The sequence below is a fragment of the Archocentrus centrarchus genome, chromosome 5 (assembly GCF_007364275.1).
Source record: "Archocentrus centrarchus isolate MPI-CPG fArcCen1 chromosome 5, fArcCen1, whole genome shotgun sequence".
Classification (NCBI taxonomy): domain Eukaryota; kingdom Metazoa; phylum Chordata; class Actinopteri; order Cichliformes; family Cichlidae; genus Archocentrus; species Archocentrus centrarchus.
Genome location: NC_044350.1, coordinates 13,925,282 through 13,940,799, shown reverse-complemented (window position 1 = coordinate 13,940,799; position 15,518 = coordinate 13,925,282). Strand labels below are relative to the sequence as shown.

Genomic DNA, 15,518 nt, shown 5'->3' with positions numbered 1-15,518 from the left:
GTCCAGCTGATGCAGTGCACGCAGAGGGAAGAAGATGGGCGCTACTTGCAACTTTAATAATACCTTTTGTAATTATGCAAACGAAAACAAAAAAGCTCAAGAATACCACAAATTTGTGAATAATGTCTGGTTATCCTTATATATTTTTTTTTTACTGTATTCAGAAAATTTGCAGTGAACAATAATAAATTGATGCACAAACTTACATTTTAACTTTATGACGTGACTTGTAGTACTAGTAGTTTTATGGCACAGACAAGACTTGTGCAGCTGTCTCAGGAACTAGAGTACATTTTCACCTTGTCCTTATAGAATTTTTTTTTCAGTCATGTTTGCTCCACGTTCCCCTTAAATCAACCCAGCCCTGAGTGCAAAAAGCTGTCGACATGCTTTCTCTGTAAAAAAAAATTAATGTAATAATCATGGGAAATCAGTCCCAATGAATCTACAGAGTTTATTGGGACTGGAAATCATGGGGCTCATAAAGAATCAGGTGTGAGTGGCACTGAGGTAGAAAAAAATGTAAATATGAAGGAAACATGCAACAAACTGATATCAGTGGCATTGGGGTAATAACCGCTGACCCATTCAGCACTGTGTGACACACTGGAGGAATTTAATCTTTATAAAGATGATTTTGCCATCTACAGCTCCTTTTGGAAAAAGCAATAGGTATTTATTATATCACAGATGAGAAAAATCAAGACACTTTGATTTAATACCAGTTTTATTCAAGCCAAATACATTTGGGACCATGGAGCAGAATTGCACATATTTCCACATACATTCCCAGGTGAGAAAAGCTTGGAAGTTATAAGATCTTAAACTGCTGTGTGTAAATAAAATAAAATAAAATAAAATAAAAATGACAATTCCATGTATACTTGATAAAAGGATGGCCTGCAGAAGCATTTTACTGCCTACAAATTTAAGTCATGGCTACAATCCAGCTATATCTACATGCATTAAAAAAAGAAAAAAGGGTGACTTCATATTTGTGTTAGTGTTTATTTCTGTATCAGTATCACGCAAGCAGTATGAGGGTCAAAAAGCAAATAAGTCTTAAAAATTACTGAAACTGTAACCTAAACAGTCTTCTGGGAGTTATAAATACCAGAGTGAAAATAATACACAAAGTAATCCCAAATCCAGTGTTAGTATCAAATGTATCACAATGCCATGGCACAACAAACGCTTTCCACTCTCAAACACCCATAATGCTCAGCAGCAGACTTGAGCACCGCAGCAAATGATCTGTAGTCTCACTTTGATCAGTTCGACATTTAACCAAATGCAAATAAAAGCTACTGTAAGATATATATGAAATTTGGCATGTTAGAAGCATTTTGCATTAACAAGAATGGATCAACGACAGTGTGACAAAACAAAAGACTTTATTAAAGGTTAAGTTCAACTGATTGCACAGGCTAGCTGCACAGTATCTGCTGGACAGTCAGAAACTCAGAAGGCACTCCTCGTTCTCTGGCTGGTACACGCGTTTAGAAGGTATGGCTGTATTTTTGGCTGCTCTCCATTGGAGACACCCTATTAAAGTCTAAAACTAAACTGCAGGTTTTCTTAATTGTTTGATCTTTATTATTACATAAAGGCAAATTTTCTGTGCTTATGAGCAACTAATTGAGATAATTATTCTCTTTATTCCCATGGTGGCACTTCTGTGTATTTTTAACATTTTATGGCAGCTTTGTCAGGCTGTGAGGATGCTGGTCATAGCATATAGGCACTCAATCTAAACACAAGCTCACGCTAGCTTTTACTGCATCCTAAGTTCTGCCTGCAAGTAATATGAACAGGAATAGGTGTAGCCAGGTGGTTCAACAGTATGTAAGCTTTGTATTGTCAGAATGACTTTTATTCAGTCCTAACACCTTAAACAGTGGATCTGATCAGCACTTAACCATGTGTAGAAATAAATTGAGTAATTAGATCCCATTAGTCAACTAATATTTGCAAAGCTGACCAAATTTTTAAAAAAGGAAAAAAAAAAAAAAATACCCAGAGAGACAGATGAAAAAAAAAACTGGTGTTACACTCTTCAAGAGCAGAAAGAAGTTAATCTGGGAAGGGGCACCTCTTACTCCATATGCAGGAATCTAAATGATAGCACTGAACAGCTAATCCTCAAAGGCACTTCTCTTAGCCTGGCACACACAATCAAAACTGTTAATAAAATATAAAAATGCAAGTAGAGGAGAGTTTATAACAATATTCTTCATTTCTAGTCTTAAGGTTTGAGTGTGTGTGTGTGTGTGCTATGCCACAGAGTTGATTTAGTTGAGTTTTCCTTCAAGCTATTAACACGTTTCTATACATACATTTTGGTTTTCTTTGGTATGTGGCATGGCATCCTAATAATGTCTGGGATTTTGTAATGTTATTGGTTAAAACTGTGACAGGAGCCACACAAGCAATCTCTCTCACACACTCACACACGCACAATCCAGGACAAGGAATGAAGACCCCTGTAGAGGTGGAAAGTGTGGAGCTCCTCTGAGACGCGTCACATGGCTCCACTTTTCTTCTTTATCGTGTCCTCTACCCCTCCTCCTGTTGCTCTTTTATGAATAATTCCAAACTGTGAATGAATCAACAACTTTGTTTCAACCAAATGTTTTATATAAGACGTTATAAAAGAGAGACATGACACTAGATGAATCCTGAATGGGAATCTGTGGGGGAATTCCATAATGGCAAAAGATAGTGACTGTGTTATGTAACTGGGTGTACTTTATCTTGGCTTACTGAATCCATAACATGAAACGGCATGAATAATTAGCATTTGCTTAGTGCACTGGTGGGATGAACCAGACAGTGACCATGCCAGCCCAACAGACTGAGCCTTAAATAAAACCTTCCTGGTGGACAAATTTGCACAAGCACAGTTGAGATAAATAAAGCTTTTTAAATATTACTTTGGGGCAAAGTCTGCAAACTTTTAAGCACTTTGCTATCAGATGGATAAACTGTTAAGTCTATACCAGAGTTTCTCTGCATAACTGAACTGCAACAACACTGTTTATAAGCACAGCATTGATACTCACTAATAATGATGACGATGATGATCACTATGACAGCTATCAGGATGGCCCACATCTGAAACGATTTAAGAAAATTCACACAAATTCAGTGGAACTACTACGCAAGAACAGCATTTGTAAGACTTCCTCTTTTTGCTTGACAAAAACACAAAGTCTTCGCCATAATAATTCATCCAATATATACTGTAAGCTTTGTAGTTAAATAATACATCTCGGATGATGAAAAAATAAAAACTATAAATTTGGTAATCATCAGTCTCTAGAGAGTTTAAGAACAGAATCCATTAAATCAGTTAGAGGTATTGTTATTTAAAGTGAGAAATACTGTGTGACTTTGGAACCAAACTTTGTTCAGGCACCTTGCAGTTCTTCCACCAGTACTTCCTTTTCAGCTTAGCTGCACTGGTCTCAAACTGGGAGGCTCCAGCCTGGAGAGCATCAGCTCTGTCATCCAGCTCAGACAGCTTCTGATCACGTTCCAGAACTTTGTCCACATTAACACGCATAATATCCACCACCTACTCAAAACATACATACATAAAAAAAGATACATTTGCTGCAATATCAATTTCTTGATGTACATGATTTGAATGTTAGGCAATCCTGAGCCTTCATTGTGTATAAATCTGTCCTAATCTGGTTTCCTAAGAACAAAGGAAAGGAATTATTAGAGAAAGAAAACGCCAAATAAGAGAAATAAATTCAACAGAATAAAATAAATCATATGCAGACTCTAGCTTACTGAGTCCACCTACAGTCAGACACACATGCATGTGCATTAATACAGATTACACATAACCCATATGTTCCACTGATCCACAAACCCAACTACTGCCCCTCCTCTCAGACAGAGCTGCAGGGTGAAGGGTAGGGTGTAGGCCCATGCATGCATTACATAACCAGAGACAGTGATTATGTAAACTTCTAGCAGCCAATTGGACACTTTATGTGACGTGCTGAAGTTAAAGATCTATGTAGGAGGGGCTTATCGGGGGTGGGGGTGGGGGCTATAACAGAGAGAGAATGAGAGACTGCTGTAAAGGGAATTAAGAGTGAGACTTGGCAGCCTATTTTCTCAGTGGCCTCACTGACATGGTTCTGAATACAATTTCTCAAAACTGAAGAAGAACTGCCTTTCACTGAATGTCCTTTGGCAGACTTTTGGAGCATTAGAGAGCAAATGATTCCACATTATTCTGAATCGTGACACTGCTGCCAAGGGTTATGCAAGGTTCTGTGTGAGACCAACATCAAGGAAAAGAGGGAGTGACACAAAGCGAATGAATATAGACAGGGGTGGAGTTCTAGGATATGGGCTAGGTGAGAGGAATGATGTAAACTGGACAAGACTAAGTTACTTAATACCAGAAAGGGGTTATATTATATTTAGGGGTGGGACTTTAATGCGTTAATTTCGATTAATTGATTACGGGGAAAATAATTAAATTAAAATTTTTAACGCATTTTAATTGCACTTTGCACCGTGGAACATTTCTCAGTGCACGAGTTCCAGGCATACAGATTATATCGACGCACGATGTCAAAAATTCAGGGTCATGTAGACCGGGTCCTTCGCAGCCCACGAAGACCGCAAAGGCTGGAAGAGAGCGGCTAGCCTTCATATGAGCATCGCCTGCCCTCACCTCTGCGTAGCTCATGTCGCCTAGCAACCGTGAGTGCGATGCACAGCTGTGGAAAAGTAGCTGATTAAACGGAGAACAAACTTTTGCTCCTTTTTGTGGTTTAATTTTAAATTCAAAATAAGCTGTTAAAACAAGCATGACACATTTCAACATCAAGGAATACTGAGCGAAGCTGAGCGAATGATTAATTTCCAACTACATTAAGTGAGACATTAATGTTGAATAAAACTGTCCAGTTATGATGCTTTACTTTAATTTTAGGAGTTTGCTTATCACAGGAGCACTTCCACCCTTCGTTGGTCTGTGTAGCAGACTGGAGGGAAAATAAACAAAATTTTGAAGTTTAAGCTTATGTATATTGATTCATTCATTAACCAAACTTAAACTAATATTTATCATGTTAAATATTTAAATTTGATTAAAATGCGATTAATTTAGATTAATTACAAAGCTCCTAATTAATTAGATTAATTTTTTTAATCGAGTCCCACCCCTAATTATATTATATTATATTATATTATATGCCTAGGCCTAAAAAAGAAAAAGAAAGAAATAAATAACTCAATTTAGGACATGATTAACTACCCATTATTCAACTTGTGAACTTCTCAGTCCTGTATTATAGTTGTGCTACTAGTTAGTTACATTGGGTTTATTTAAAAAAAAAAAAAGTTGATTGGCATTCTTTAGTTGTGTCCTTGTCATGTCCTTTATTTCTGTACAGCTGGACTAGTGCATAAGTATTTCACTGTGTAATTGTATGTGTGACAAAAAAACCCTGAACTTGAATATGAGACTAAATAAAGGGGAGGTACCTTTGGAGAGGTGGTTTCAAATTCATTAACTCATTAAAAACAAACAAACAAAAAAAGACTGTATTTTTAATGCTAAAGCACACATTAAGATTATTTGAAAAATATTTTTGACATCATTATCAATAAGCTGTAAGGCAATAAACATGTGGGCCTTGAATTGAATGTTGAAAGCCAGGCACATGCATCATACCTCATCCACCTGGGCCTGCGTCTGCTGCAAGCGCTTGTTACTGGACGCTGCGCCAGAACCTTCTGGACCAGTAGCTGACCTGAAAAATAATAAATAAAATTTAAAAAAAAGAGGGGAAAAAAAGTGCAAACCTCCTGTGAGATTTCTCAGACATTTCTGAACCATAACGTCTAACTCAATCTCCAACTATTTTATTTTCATTATCCTTTATTTAGCAGGTAAAAGTTTCATTGAGATTAAAATCTCTTTTTCAAGGAAGACCTGGCCAACTACAACCTTAAAAGAAAACCAGTAGGTGTTACTTGTTTTAGGACCAGAAAAAAAAAATACACAGCATCTGCGGGACAAAATTAGATGTTATTAAGCTTTACTAAACATTGTGCATTTTATATTTTACCTAAAGCAGAAAACAAATGTATAAGTGAACTGTTTAAAGATATATTGCCATTAAGTAGTTAAAACAAACAAACAAAAAACAAAAACAAAAACAAACAAAAAAAAAAGTTTGTTTCCAAACTTTTGACTAGTACTGTATGTTAAAAGGTTTTCCTGCTATGTTTGGTCTCTACTACTTGAAACAGCATCTAATCTGAGGGATGTCTAAAGGTCAACAGGAGTAACAGTTCATGGTGAACTAAAGCAACACTTCTGTGACTGTGAAAGCACAGAATGGTCAGCCATGCACAAAAAATGTCCTTATAATAAAATTAAAAATGCATCACTGATGTTTCTCAACCCATGATGCATTTTTTCAACTGAGAACAGATGATAAGTGTCAGGAAATAACTTTATGCAACATTAGACTAGATGGTGAGGTAGCTTAGGAACTAAGTTCATGTCCAGGATTTGCTGCAGAAATAACTGTTCACGTATATTCGTATTAATAGTTAAATAACTGACATTGGGTAGCATGAAAAGCTACACAACTTAGATAATGTCCAGCTTAAAGCATCTGATTTATTATTATCTAATGCTTATTCTTTCATAGAAACTGATAAATGCTGACAAAAATATAAACCAGAGGCAAAGCAAAATGTTTATTTTCTGGTTCTCTGTAATTTATGCACATTAGTTATTTGTATTCCTAAATATGATATGCATTCATTGTCTCAAAAGCTTTTTAACAGTAGTTATTTACTGCCACCCTCTGACCTGAAAGAGCATTGCCCTACAATGACTTCATTTTTCACTGAAAGTGGGAAGTTGAGTTGACATTTACACAGGGATTAAGAGGTCATACCAATTTGAGAAACCCAGTGCAATTATTGATGAAAACACAAATCCAGGATACCACTCATAAATCAGAGTGTGATGACATCTAGCAAAGATGCAATGAAGGTGGGTTTAATATGCTAAGCATATGCAACATGTGCAAACTTTTTTGTTGTTTGGTCTTTGTACTAGTGAAACCTAGCAGAAAAGGGTGGATTACTACAATATATTATGTTAAAAAAAAAAAAAAAAAAGGAATGTGGTCAATACTTTTAATCTAATTTATTATTTTAATTTATTCAGCTCTATGAGCTTTTATCTTTGGTTGACTTTTTTTTTTTGGAAAACTGTAAATGAATTTTAAAAAAGCTATTATTAATTGGGTTAACAATTTGCATTTACCTGGCTTTCATCAGTTGTGTCTACGTGTAATTTCATGTAGTTCAACATGTATATATAAACTGCTTGTAAATGAGGCCAAATGAGCAAAGATAGCAGCCTTTACCATGACTCTACCTGTATCTCTCTTACTCCAGGACTCACATGAAGACTCTTTTGTTGAGCTATGCAGGGCTAACACCATGTCTACACAACTCTTTTACACTAATGCTGCACACGTGCCTAATCTACAACCACAGAAATAAATACTGGTAGTGGTGGCAAAAAGCTGACACATTGCTGGTCCCAGTGATGTCAGTGGCTATTGATGAGATAATGAGAAAAAAACAAAAAGATTCACAGATGCAGTCTGGAAATTTTGTCCACCATGATTTTCTTTCCGTTTAAATGAACCTAACTTATGTTACATAAGCCTACAGGCCCTCAGCCCTGTCATCATGTGCAGTGGCTGTCAAACATAACTAGGCTGTTCACCACCACATTAGAATAAAAATAAAGCAATCACGATGCAATTTAAGTGAAGACTTTCAGCCTTAATTTAAACAGTATATAAATACTGCACGAACAGTAAAGGAATTACAGTCAAATTTTTGTTGGTTTTGCTGTCTGAGGAAGGCCTGCTTCACCTGCATTGAGCTCTCTTTTGTTGTGGGTTCACAGCAACAGTTTCCAAATGCAAATGCTACCCTTGAAGTCACTTACCAGCCTTACATCTGTTTAACTGTTGAAGACATTTAAAAAAAAAAAGAAGAAGAAGAAAGAATTGGCCCGCAGCCATCCATGAAACAGCTTTGGAGTCAACTGTCCAATTACATTTGAACAATTGCAAATAGAGAACTGAGTCTAGAAACTGTGATTAATGTGTAATAAAATATTTTTGTTCAATCAACTGAATTACTGCTGAGGGTGTGCAGTACACTTATTTTTAAACAGATTTATTTTATTTCTATTGTGGTCTCATGCAGTATCATACTTCTTTTAAGTAAATGCGTCACTATCCATACATTCCGGGATCTAGGTGTGTATAATTACTGCAGTATCTCTACTATTGAACCCCTACAATCTCGTACAGATGAGCACTGCTGATGAAACGCTTATAACATCATAAAAGAGACCATTATGATTTTAATCAAATCACCGCTCCATTTCAGAAAGACATGCAAATTATGTGCCATGGCTTTTTATTATGAACAAAAGTAGTTGTGGCAATCCGGCTCTGATTCATTACGAAAACACGGAGTACACTGCCTCTATGTGCCAACTTCTAGGCAGTGAGACTCACTAGTTAAAGAAAAAAAAAGTTCCCTGTCTTTATGTTGTAAGGCAATACCTCTTCCCAGGAAATATAAACACTCAAGGAACAAATGTCTCTTACCTTGTTCTTTTATGACCCACACGCTTTAAAGCTCATACAAATACGGACATGAACCGAGAAAAACATCTGAGTACACACACTAACACAAAGAAAAGAAAATCTAGATGCTGCTAGAATGGAAATAACGTTAGATAACGGCATTACTGTCACATGGGGGTGTAAGTTATTACTGGCGTGTAAAATACTCAGTTTATATAGATTTAGATATAATTTAATAGTAACTTTAGTTACCCAGTTATCTATAGGATTACGATCTATTAAAAAACATTAATATATTTCCCGTTTATAAGTTTAGGTTGCCCTTGATTGTGTCTTGCTAAAACTTTATTGATATCCAAAACACAGCTACAACAATAAGAAATAACACTGGAACACACACAAAAACGTTAACGTTCTTTCAACTGAGTATACAGACTTAGCATGTTAATAGGCCAACAACATAGGAAACGGTACTTTCTACATACACATCATTGTCTAACAGTAACATTTACACACTGTGGACGTTTTACAAGCCTGTCGTGTATATTCTGCTTTAATTCCCTTCATAAGTAGCAAAGAAAAGTTGCTTTAACGTGGGGTGAGCGAAGTTAGACAACTTTAATGCAGCGTCGGTTCAGCTGACCTGGCTAAGCTAAGCTCAGCTAGCGCACATCTCGAAGACGGGCGCTAGCACTTGTTGCAGGCTTGTAGCAAAACTTCTGGGCGTTGTTTTTGCGCCCGCTTTTCGCCGCATTACCAGGAAAACCCAGAAGACAAGTTTTCAACATGTAACTGTCAAACAAAGTTTTGGAATGGAACAGACTTACATTGTGATATGAAATTTCCTCAAACGACACAGCCGCTGATTCTCGCCTGTGAGCTCGCTGTCAAGCCGTAACAGTCCCCGGAGTCGTACCAGTGGTTATCTGGCTGCTTTCAGGGCTTCCGGAAATAGGAACAAACGCATTTAAAATTCATAAGGAAAATACCAAATTTAATAAAACCAGAAATTTATTTTCCAATCGATCAACAAATTATAAAATTATATTAATAGCATGTAGTAGCATGAGGAATATATTTTAGCTGATTACATTTAATATTTAAATTATTACATTTCAAAGGCAATTTCTTTCTCCGGGTAAAGTTCTAGTAATCGTGTAAAAGTGTATAATATTGATAATATTATAGGATAATACTGTACAAAATTTGATCATGTTATCTGGTAAGCACTTAAGTCTTTATCCGGTCAAAGTAGGAGCTTACGATGAGCACATGAAGGCAACATTACAGAGGTAGTGACGTGTAATCTCTGCGCATACCGGCCATTATTAACACAGTATGAAAAGCTTGCACGCTTCAAAATAATACCTTAGTAAATATTACAGGATTAACGCCTCAAGTCGATGTATTTTCGACTTTTATTGATTTTATTGTCCATTTGCAGGCTACAGTAGACATGCAAGGAGCAGGCGACCATCAAAGCCCGTGATCACCATGTGACTTATGAGAACAAAAACTCATATCCCATCCACACGTCATAGACGACACAACTGAACGAATAGGAGTAGCAAGACTTTATTTCAAATCGTTAACAGATTTCATATAATAGATTTATATGAAACATTTAGAGCAAACCCACCACTATCTATTAAGTGCATCCTTATACTGCAAAAATTGAATGCCGCAGGCTACAGTCCAGTGCATGGACTGAGCTGTTTTTTGTGTGTCAGTCACTGAGTTGTATTAAAACGATTATGAAGTTTAAGTGAGCAGGTGCTAATCCCCATAACTGCTTTACCAATGGATTGATATATTACAAAACTAATGCAAAAAATTAATTTCCCAAGAGTTTAGTGATACATTTTGAAGTATAACAGCATTAATATTTTTTACATTACAAAGTGATTAAAATGTGTTATATTTGTTTTGGAGTATTTAAAGGCAAGAGTAAGGAGGCAGTAGTCTGTAACTTCCTCAGCAATAGAAAAGATCCCATTACAGTTGTGATCAGAAGTTTACATCCACTCATCGTGGGAATGAATACCATGGTAATTTTGGGATTTTCTTTGAAGGGTTCTTTTTCCAGAGTGAAATGATTATACAGCATATATCTTTAATGACTTTAAAAAACAAGATTTGGGTGCATAGGTTTGAATTTATTTTGGATTTTCTCTAATCCACACAGGGTCAAATGTATACATACAGGTTCGACTATATACATACACCCAGAAAAAGACAGCACTCACTGGATTGACCAATACTTAAAACAATGGGAAAGTCCAAGTAACTCTGAATATTATAGATTTACACAAGTTGGGAAGGTCTCTTGGAGACATTTCTAACAACTACACATTCCAAGATCATTATTGTTCAAATGATTGTACATAAGTACAAGTTATTTGGAAGTGTCACCAGTTTGCCAAGGTCTGGAGGAAGACCCAAACTGTCACCTAAGAGGAAATTGGTTAGAATGTTCAGGAACAACCCAGGAACCACCAAGGCTCAAGCCTGTCATGAACTGGAAACTGCTGGAACACCAGCATCCCTGTCCACAGTGATGTGAGTTTTACATCAACTTGGATTAAGAGGGTGCCGACCAAGAAAGAATCCCCTGCTCAAAAACTGACACCTTGAAGCTTGACTGAAATTTGCAGCTGCCCACATGGACGAGCCAAATACATTCTGGAGGAAAGTTTTATGGTCAGATGAGACAAAGATTGAGCTATTTGGCCACAATGACAAGAGGCATGTTTGGAGGAGTAAAGGTGAGGCTTTCAAACCTAAGAACACTGTACCAGCTGCCAAGCGTGGTGGCGGTAGCATCATGCTTTGGGGCTGTTTTGCTGCAAGTGGTACTGGTACACTGCACAAAGTGGATGGAATAATGAAGAAGGAGGATACCCCCAAATTCTTCAGCTTCGCTTCATATCAACAGTTAGATGGTTGAAACTTGGACACAGTTGGGTGTGAACACACATCAAAACTGGTTTCAGAATAGATAAAGCAGGATAACATTAAGCTTCTGGAATGGTCTTCCCAAAGCCTCAACCTCAACCCTACTGAAAATTTGTGGACTATGTTTGAAAGCTGGGTCTGTGCCAGGAAACCAACCAATTTAAAAGAACTCTTCCAAGTCTGCCTAAAAGAGTGGTCAAATATCCAGACAAAATTATGCCAGAAACTTGTTGATGGCTACCCAAAACATTTGGTTGAGGTGCAACTTGTTAAGGGACATTTAACCAAATATTAGCAGGGGATTATGTTGAGCCAGTATGTATACTTTTGACCCTGTGTCGATTAGAAAAAATTTGATGATGATGAGTGCACGTAAACTTCTCACCACAACTGTAGATCTCAGTTTATTAATCACAGAGGGAATAAATATGCATAAGAAACAATCAGGTAACAAAAAAACAACATTGAATAGGGTGCATGAATTGACAAACATATCACAAAAGTGGCATAACAGGTAATTAATGGTCTGAAGACTTTCAATGGTGCTCACATATCTGTATCTGGTATACCATGCAAAATTAGCAAAATATATTATACCTTTATACTATATGAACATTTCATTAAAAACTACTAACATTTTGTGGTAATATTTTTTCCATAATTCTGTTGTGTTGATGCAATCAAACATCTTCGATCAAACCAAGCTTCCTTTTACCCAGCAACAACATCGTCATCTTGTGCTCTCTGCTCTCTCTTGGCTACATCCCAGACCCTTCATCCACCACAGTTTCCTCTCCAGGGCTCTGCTACAGGACAAGAGCAGTTAAGCAGGCTTTACTGTGAAGTATAACAATATTTTTGCACTTTTTAATAGCATAATAAATACAGGATTCAACTTCCAAGTAATTACAGCTTACATAGTTTATGTCCTTCTGGGAAGCGTCTCCATTATACAGCAGGCTGGAACTCTCCTCCTGTAAATGAGTTGTTATAGTCATGAGCTCATGCAGTAATATAGTACACAGTATTATATTATTTAGCAGAGGTCTCTGTTAAAAAAAAAAATTATAGTAATGTTGCATGGGACAGATTTATGCAAAACAACACAACAAATACCCAAGTGTACAACATGACAGACAGTCCACTTAATCACATTCCAGCTCTCTGCTGGCTTTCATGCTGTCATCTGATACGTGCAGTAAATGCACTAAGTAACAAAGTCAGTGTTAATGGGCTTTGCTGTGTCTTCAGATTCCAGGCCTGGTATGTAGGAACACAGTAATGATACATGTCTCAGTGCCTTGCTTGACTAAGTTACACATTATTCTGGTCAAACAGAGAAGTCCTTTTCAACTCTGGACATAGACTTTGTTCATGAGGTTCATTTTTCTTGTGGATAGGATCTGGCCAAATGGGGGCATGGCCCACTTTTACCCAAAATCTTTCTCTTTATGATGTCTGTAGTTACTGACATTTATACTTGTTTTCTTTTTTGTTTGTTTGTTTTTTTTTTGTTTTTTTGAGGACTGCAGGGAGGAATGTGGTGTGAAAGATCTGTAGATGGCATGCATCCTAAATGCAGTTTAAACTGTGACAATAACCAAGAAATGCATTAATAAATTCTACAATTACTACAGAATGTGTCAACATAATTGTGTCTCTTCCTTAACCCAGGCATGCTGATTATACAGCACATTTTCTAACAGTAACATTTTAGCAGCTGGAGAAGTTTCACAATCATTTAATGCAATATTGTTCAAAATAGTCTGCATTGTCTAGCATCAGGGAAGCACTTGGTAAAAACAAATATAAGATCTGTTGTCTATGCATGACAACTACTTGTGTAAAATTAAGCTACCAGATAGTGTGTGTGTTTTAGGTGTGTTTCCACCCCTTACTTACACTTCCTATGTTCAGTTCTATCAGCTCTTCAGCCTCGTTGACTTCGGTGCTGCAGCCTCCAGGAAAACATCCTGATGGGTGCTTCTCTCTCTTTTTTTGCAAGAAGTCAGATGCTGCTGATTTTCTCAATAGTGCTGCCACATAAACAGGTGAGCCAGATATCTTAATTCAGTCCAATAAAGCACTGAACCCCCCCCCCCCCCCTTCCCTCTCTCCCTCTCTCTCTCTCTCTCTCTCACTCTCACTCACTCACTCTCTCATAAAAACAGCATAAAACACTTCACCTCCTTCACAGATGTAGGTGATCATGAGCATCACAATCAGCAGTTTCACCGCCATGTCCTCTTGCAGATGTAACTCCTCTGTGATATACTGGAATACTGTGTCCCCTTTCAGGTGCTGCTACTTTGTGTTTGTTACCTGAGACATACCCACGCCCACCACCATACAACCAACCAGTAATCCCACAGGGACAACAAGAATTTGATGGATTTGTACAGAGCCACAGGGAAGCAGGACCTGTGTGTGGGATCACATCAGAGCTATATTCAGAATAGGTTTAAGAGTCATAAAACGTTTTGAAACACTGAATAAAAGTTAACCAAAAAAATAAAAAGTAGTAACTTTGCTTGTGATTGACTCACTAACTGCTTCTGTAGTAATCTAATGTGGTGGAAGATAATTAAGTCATGGAGCTTTAAAACCTTAATGGTCCAATAAGGATGTGAAAGGTTGAATCAAGTTTGAAAATAAAAATCTACTTTGAATCATTTTTTATTTCTGTTCTAGTTACAGTTTTCTGATTTTTGTACTGAATTTGTCTTGTAATATTGTAATATTGCAGTGAATATTGCTGAAGAAACAGGATCTGTGTAGTAGAATTCACTTGCAGCTGTTGAAGTTATATAATGAGAATGGCCAATTTTGGGATTGTTTCCTATTTTTATTGTCCTGCTTGTGCTGATGCCACCACTTCTATAACAGTGGCTACATTTCTCTATGAGCTATGTGTAGTTGTAATTATGCGTGGTTTATCCTAGAGTTTGTGTGTAGCCTAGCGGGTGCATAGGTTTATTTATCATAAGATTGATATTAAAAAAAAAACTATTATTTTTCTTTTGTAATCAAGATTCAGTCACCCAACGGATTTATTCAGGCCTCAAAGGGCCCCACTGAGGCGGATCGTCCCACTTTACTCCCACTGCTAATTATATTCACCCAAAGTGCCACAGGAGCTTAAGAAAATAAAACAAAAACATGACTGAGTTATTACATGTATTGAAGTGTGTATTCTTGAATCACTATCATCATGACACTCCATCAGACTTGTTTCATTTCCGTCTTACTGGTTGGATTATGGAGCAAGGGCGCTGCGCTGAATTGTTTTACACTTATTCAACCAAAGCGACAATAAAACATAGTTTAGACAGAAGAATGAACTCACGCGGGTCAGCATGCATTTGCACCAACACAAGCAAGACAATTAAAATAGGAAATACTCCCAAAAGTGGCAGTTCTCATTATAAAACTTCAACAGCTGCAAATAAATTCTACTTCGCAGCAACGCGTGACATTGACAGAGCCCTTTGAGTGGATTGCGATGCCACCTAGAGGTGTATTGTCTCTATTGTACTATGACCACATGGGGTTCATTTTACTAAATTCATCAACAAAAACATACAAACTTTAATGAAGTTTCAAGATAGTGGAAGTATTAAAATAGACCACATATTTGAAAATATTATTATAGCTATACTGTTAATTGTTATAATTTAGGTATACTTCTGGATGAATTTTGTCCTGATAACTAAATGCTGAAAGACAATAAATTGTACTTAAATTAGAAAATCCATCATTAGTTACAAGTAAGATACATAACTCACCATTGAGGCCCAGCATTTCACCTCCGAATGATTTGCATTTCTCCTGGACTCTTTTTTTTTTTTTTTTTTTTTTTTTTTTTTTTTTTTTTAAATTCATCTGCATATA

At 36.8% G+C, this 15,518-nt stretch overlaps 1 protein-coding gene across 1 annotated transcript; it reads right to left on the bottom strand.

Moving 5' to 3' along the window:
* Window positions 1-709: 709 nt before the first annotated feature.
* vamp3 (vesicle-associated membrane protein 3 (cellubrevin)) lies at window positions 710-9,614 on the bottom strand. The gene is made up of 5 exons (XM_030729800.1): window positions 9,500-9,614; window positions 5,708-5,786; window positions 3,419-3,577; window positions 3,063-3,114; window positions 710-2,596 (listed from the first exon to the last, which is right to left on the bottom strand). Coding segments are annotated over exons 1-5 (309 nt in total). The 5' UTR covers window positions 9,502-9,614; the 3' UTR covers window positions 710-2,579.
* Window positions 9,615-15,518: the final 5,904 nt, after the last annotated feature.

What these genes read in the sequence shown, in the direction of transcription:
- vamp3 (XM_030729800.1), bottom strand. An exon ending in CGCAGGCCCAGGTGGATGAG is followed by an intron (nt 3,578 to 5,707) that starts GTATGATGCATG and finishes TGTTTTGAGTAG; the next exon opens with GTGGTGGATATTATGCGTGT. An exon ending in ACTGGTGGAAGAACTGCAAG is followed by an intron (nt 3,115 to 3,418) that starts GTGCCTGAACAA and finishes AAATCGTTTCAG; the next exon opens with ATGTGGGCCATCCTGATAGC.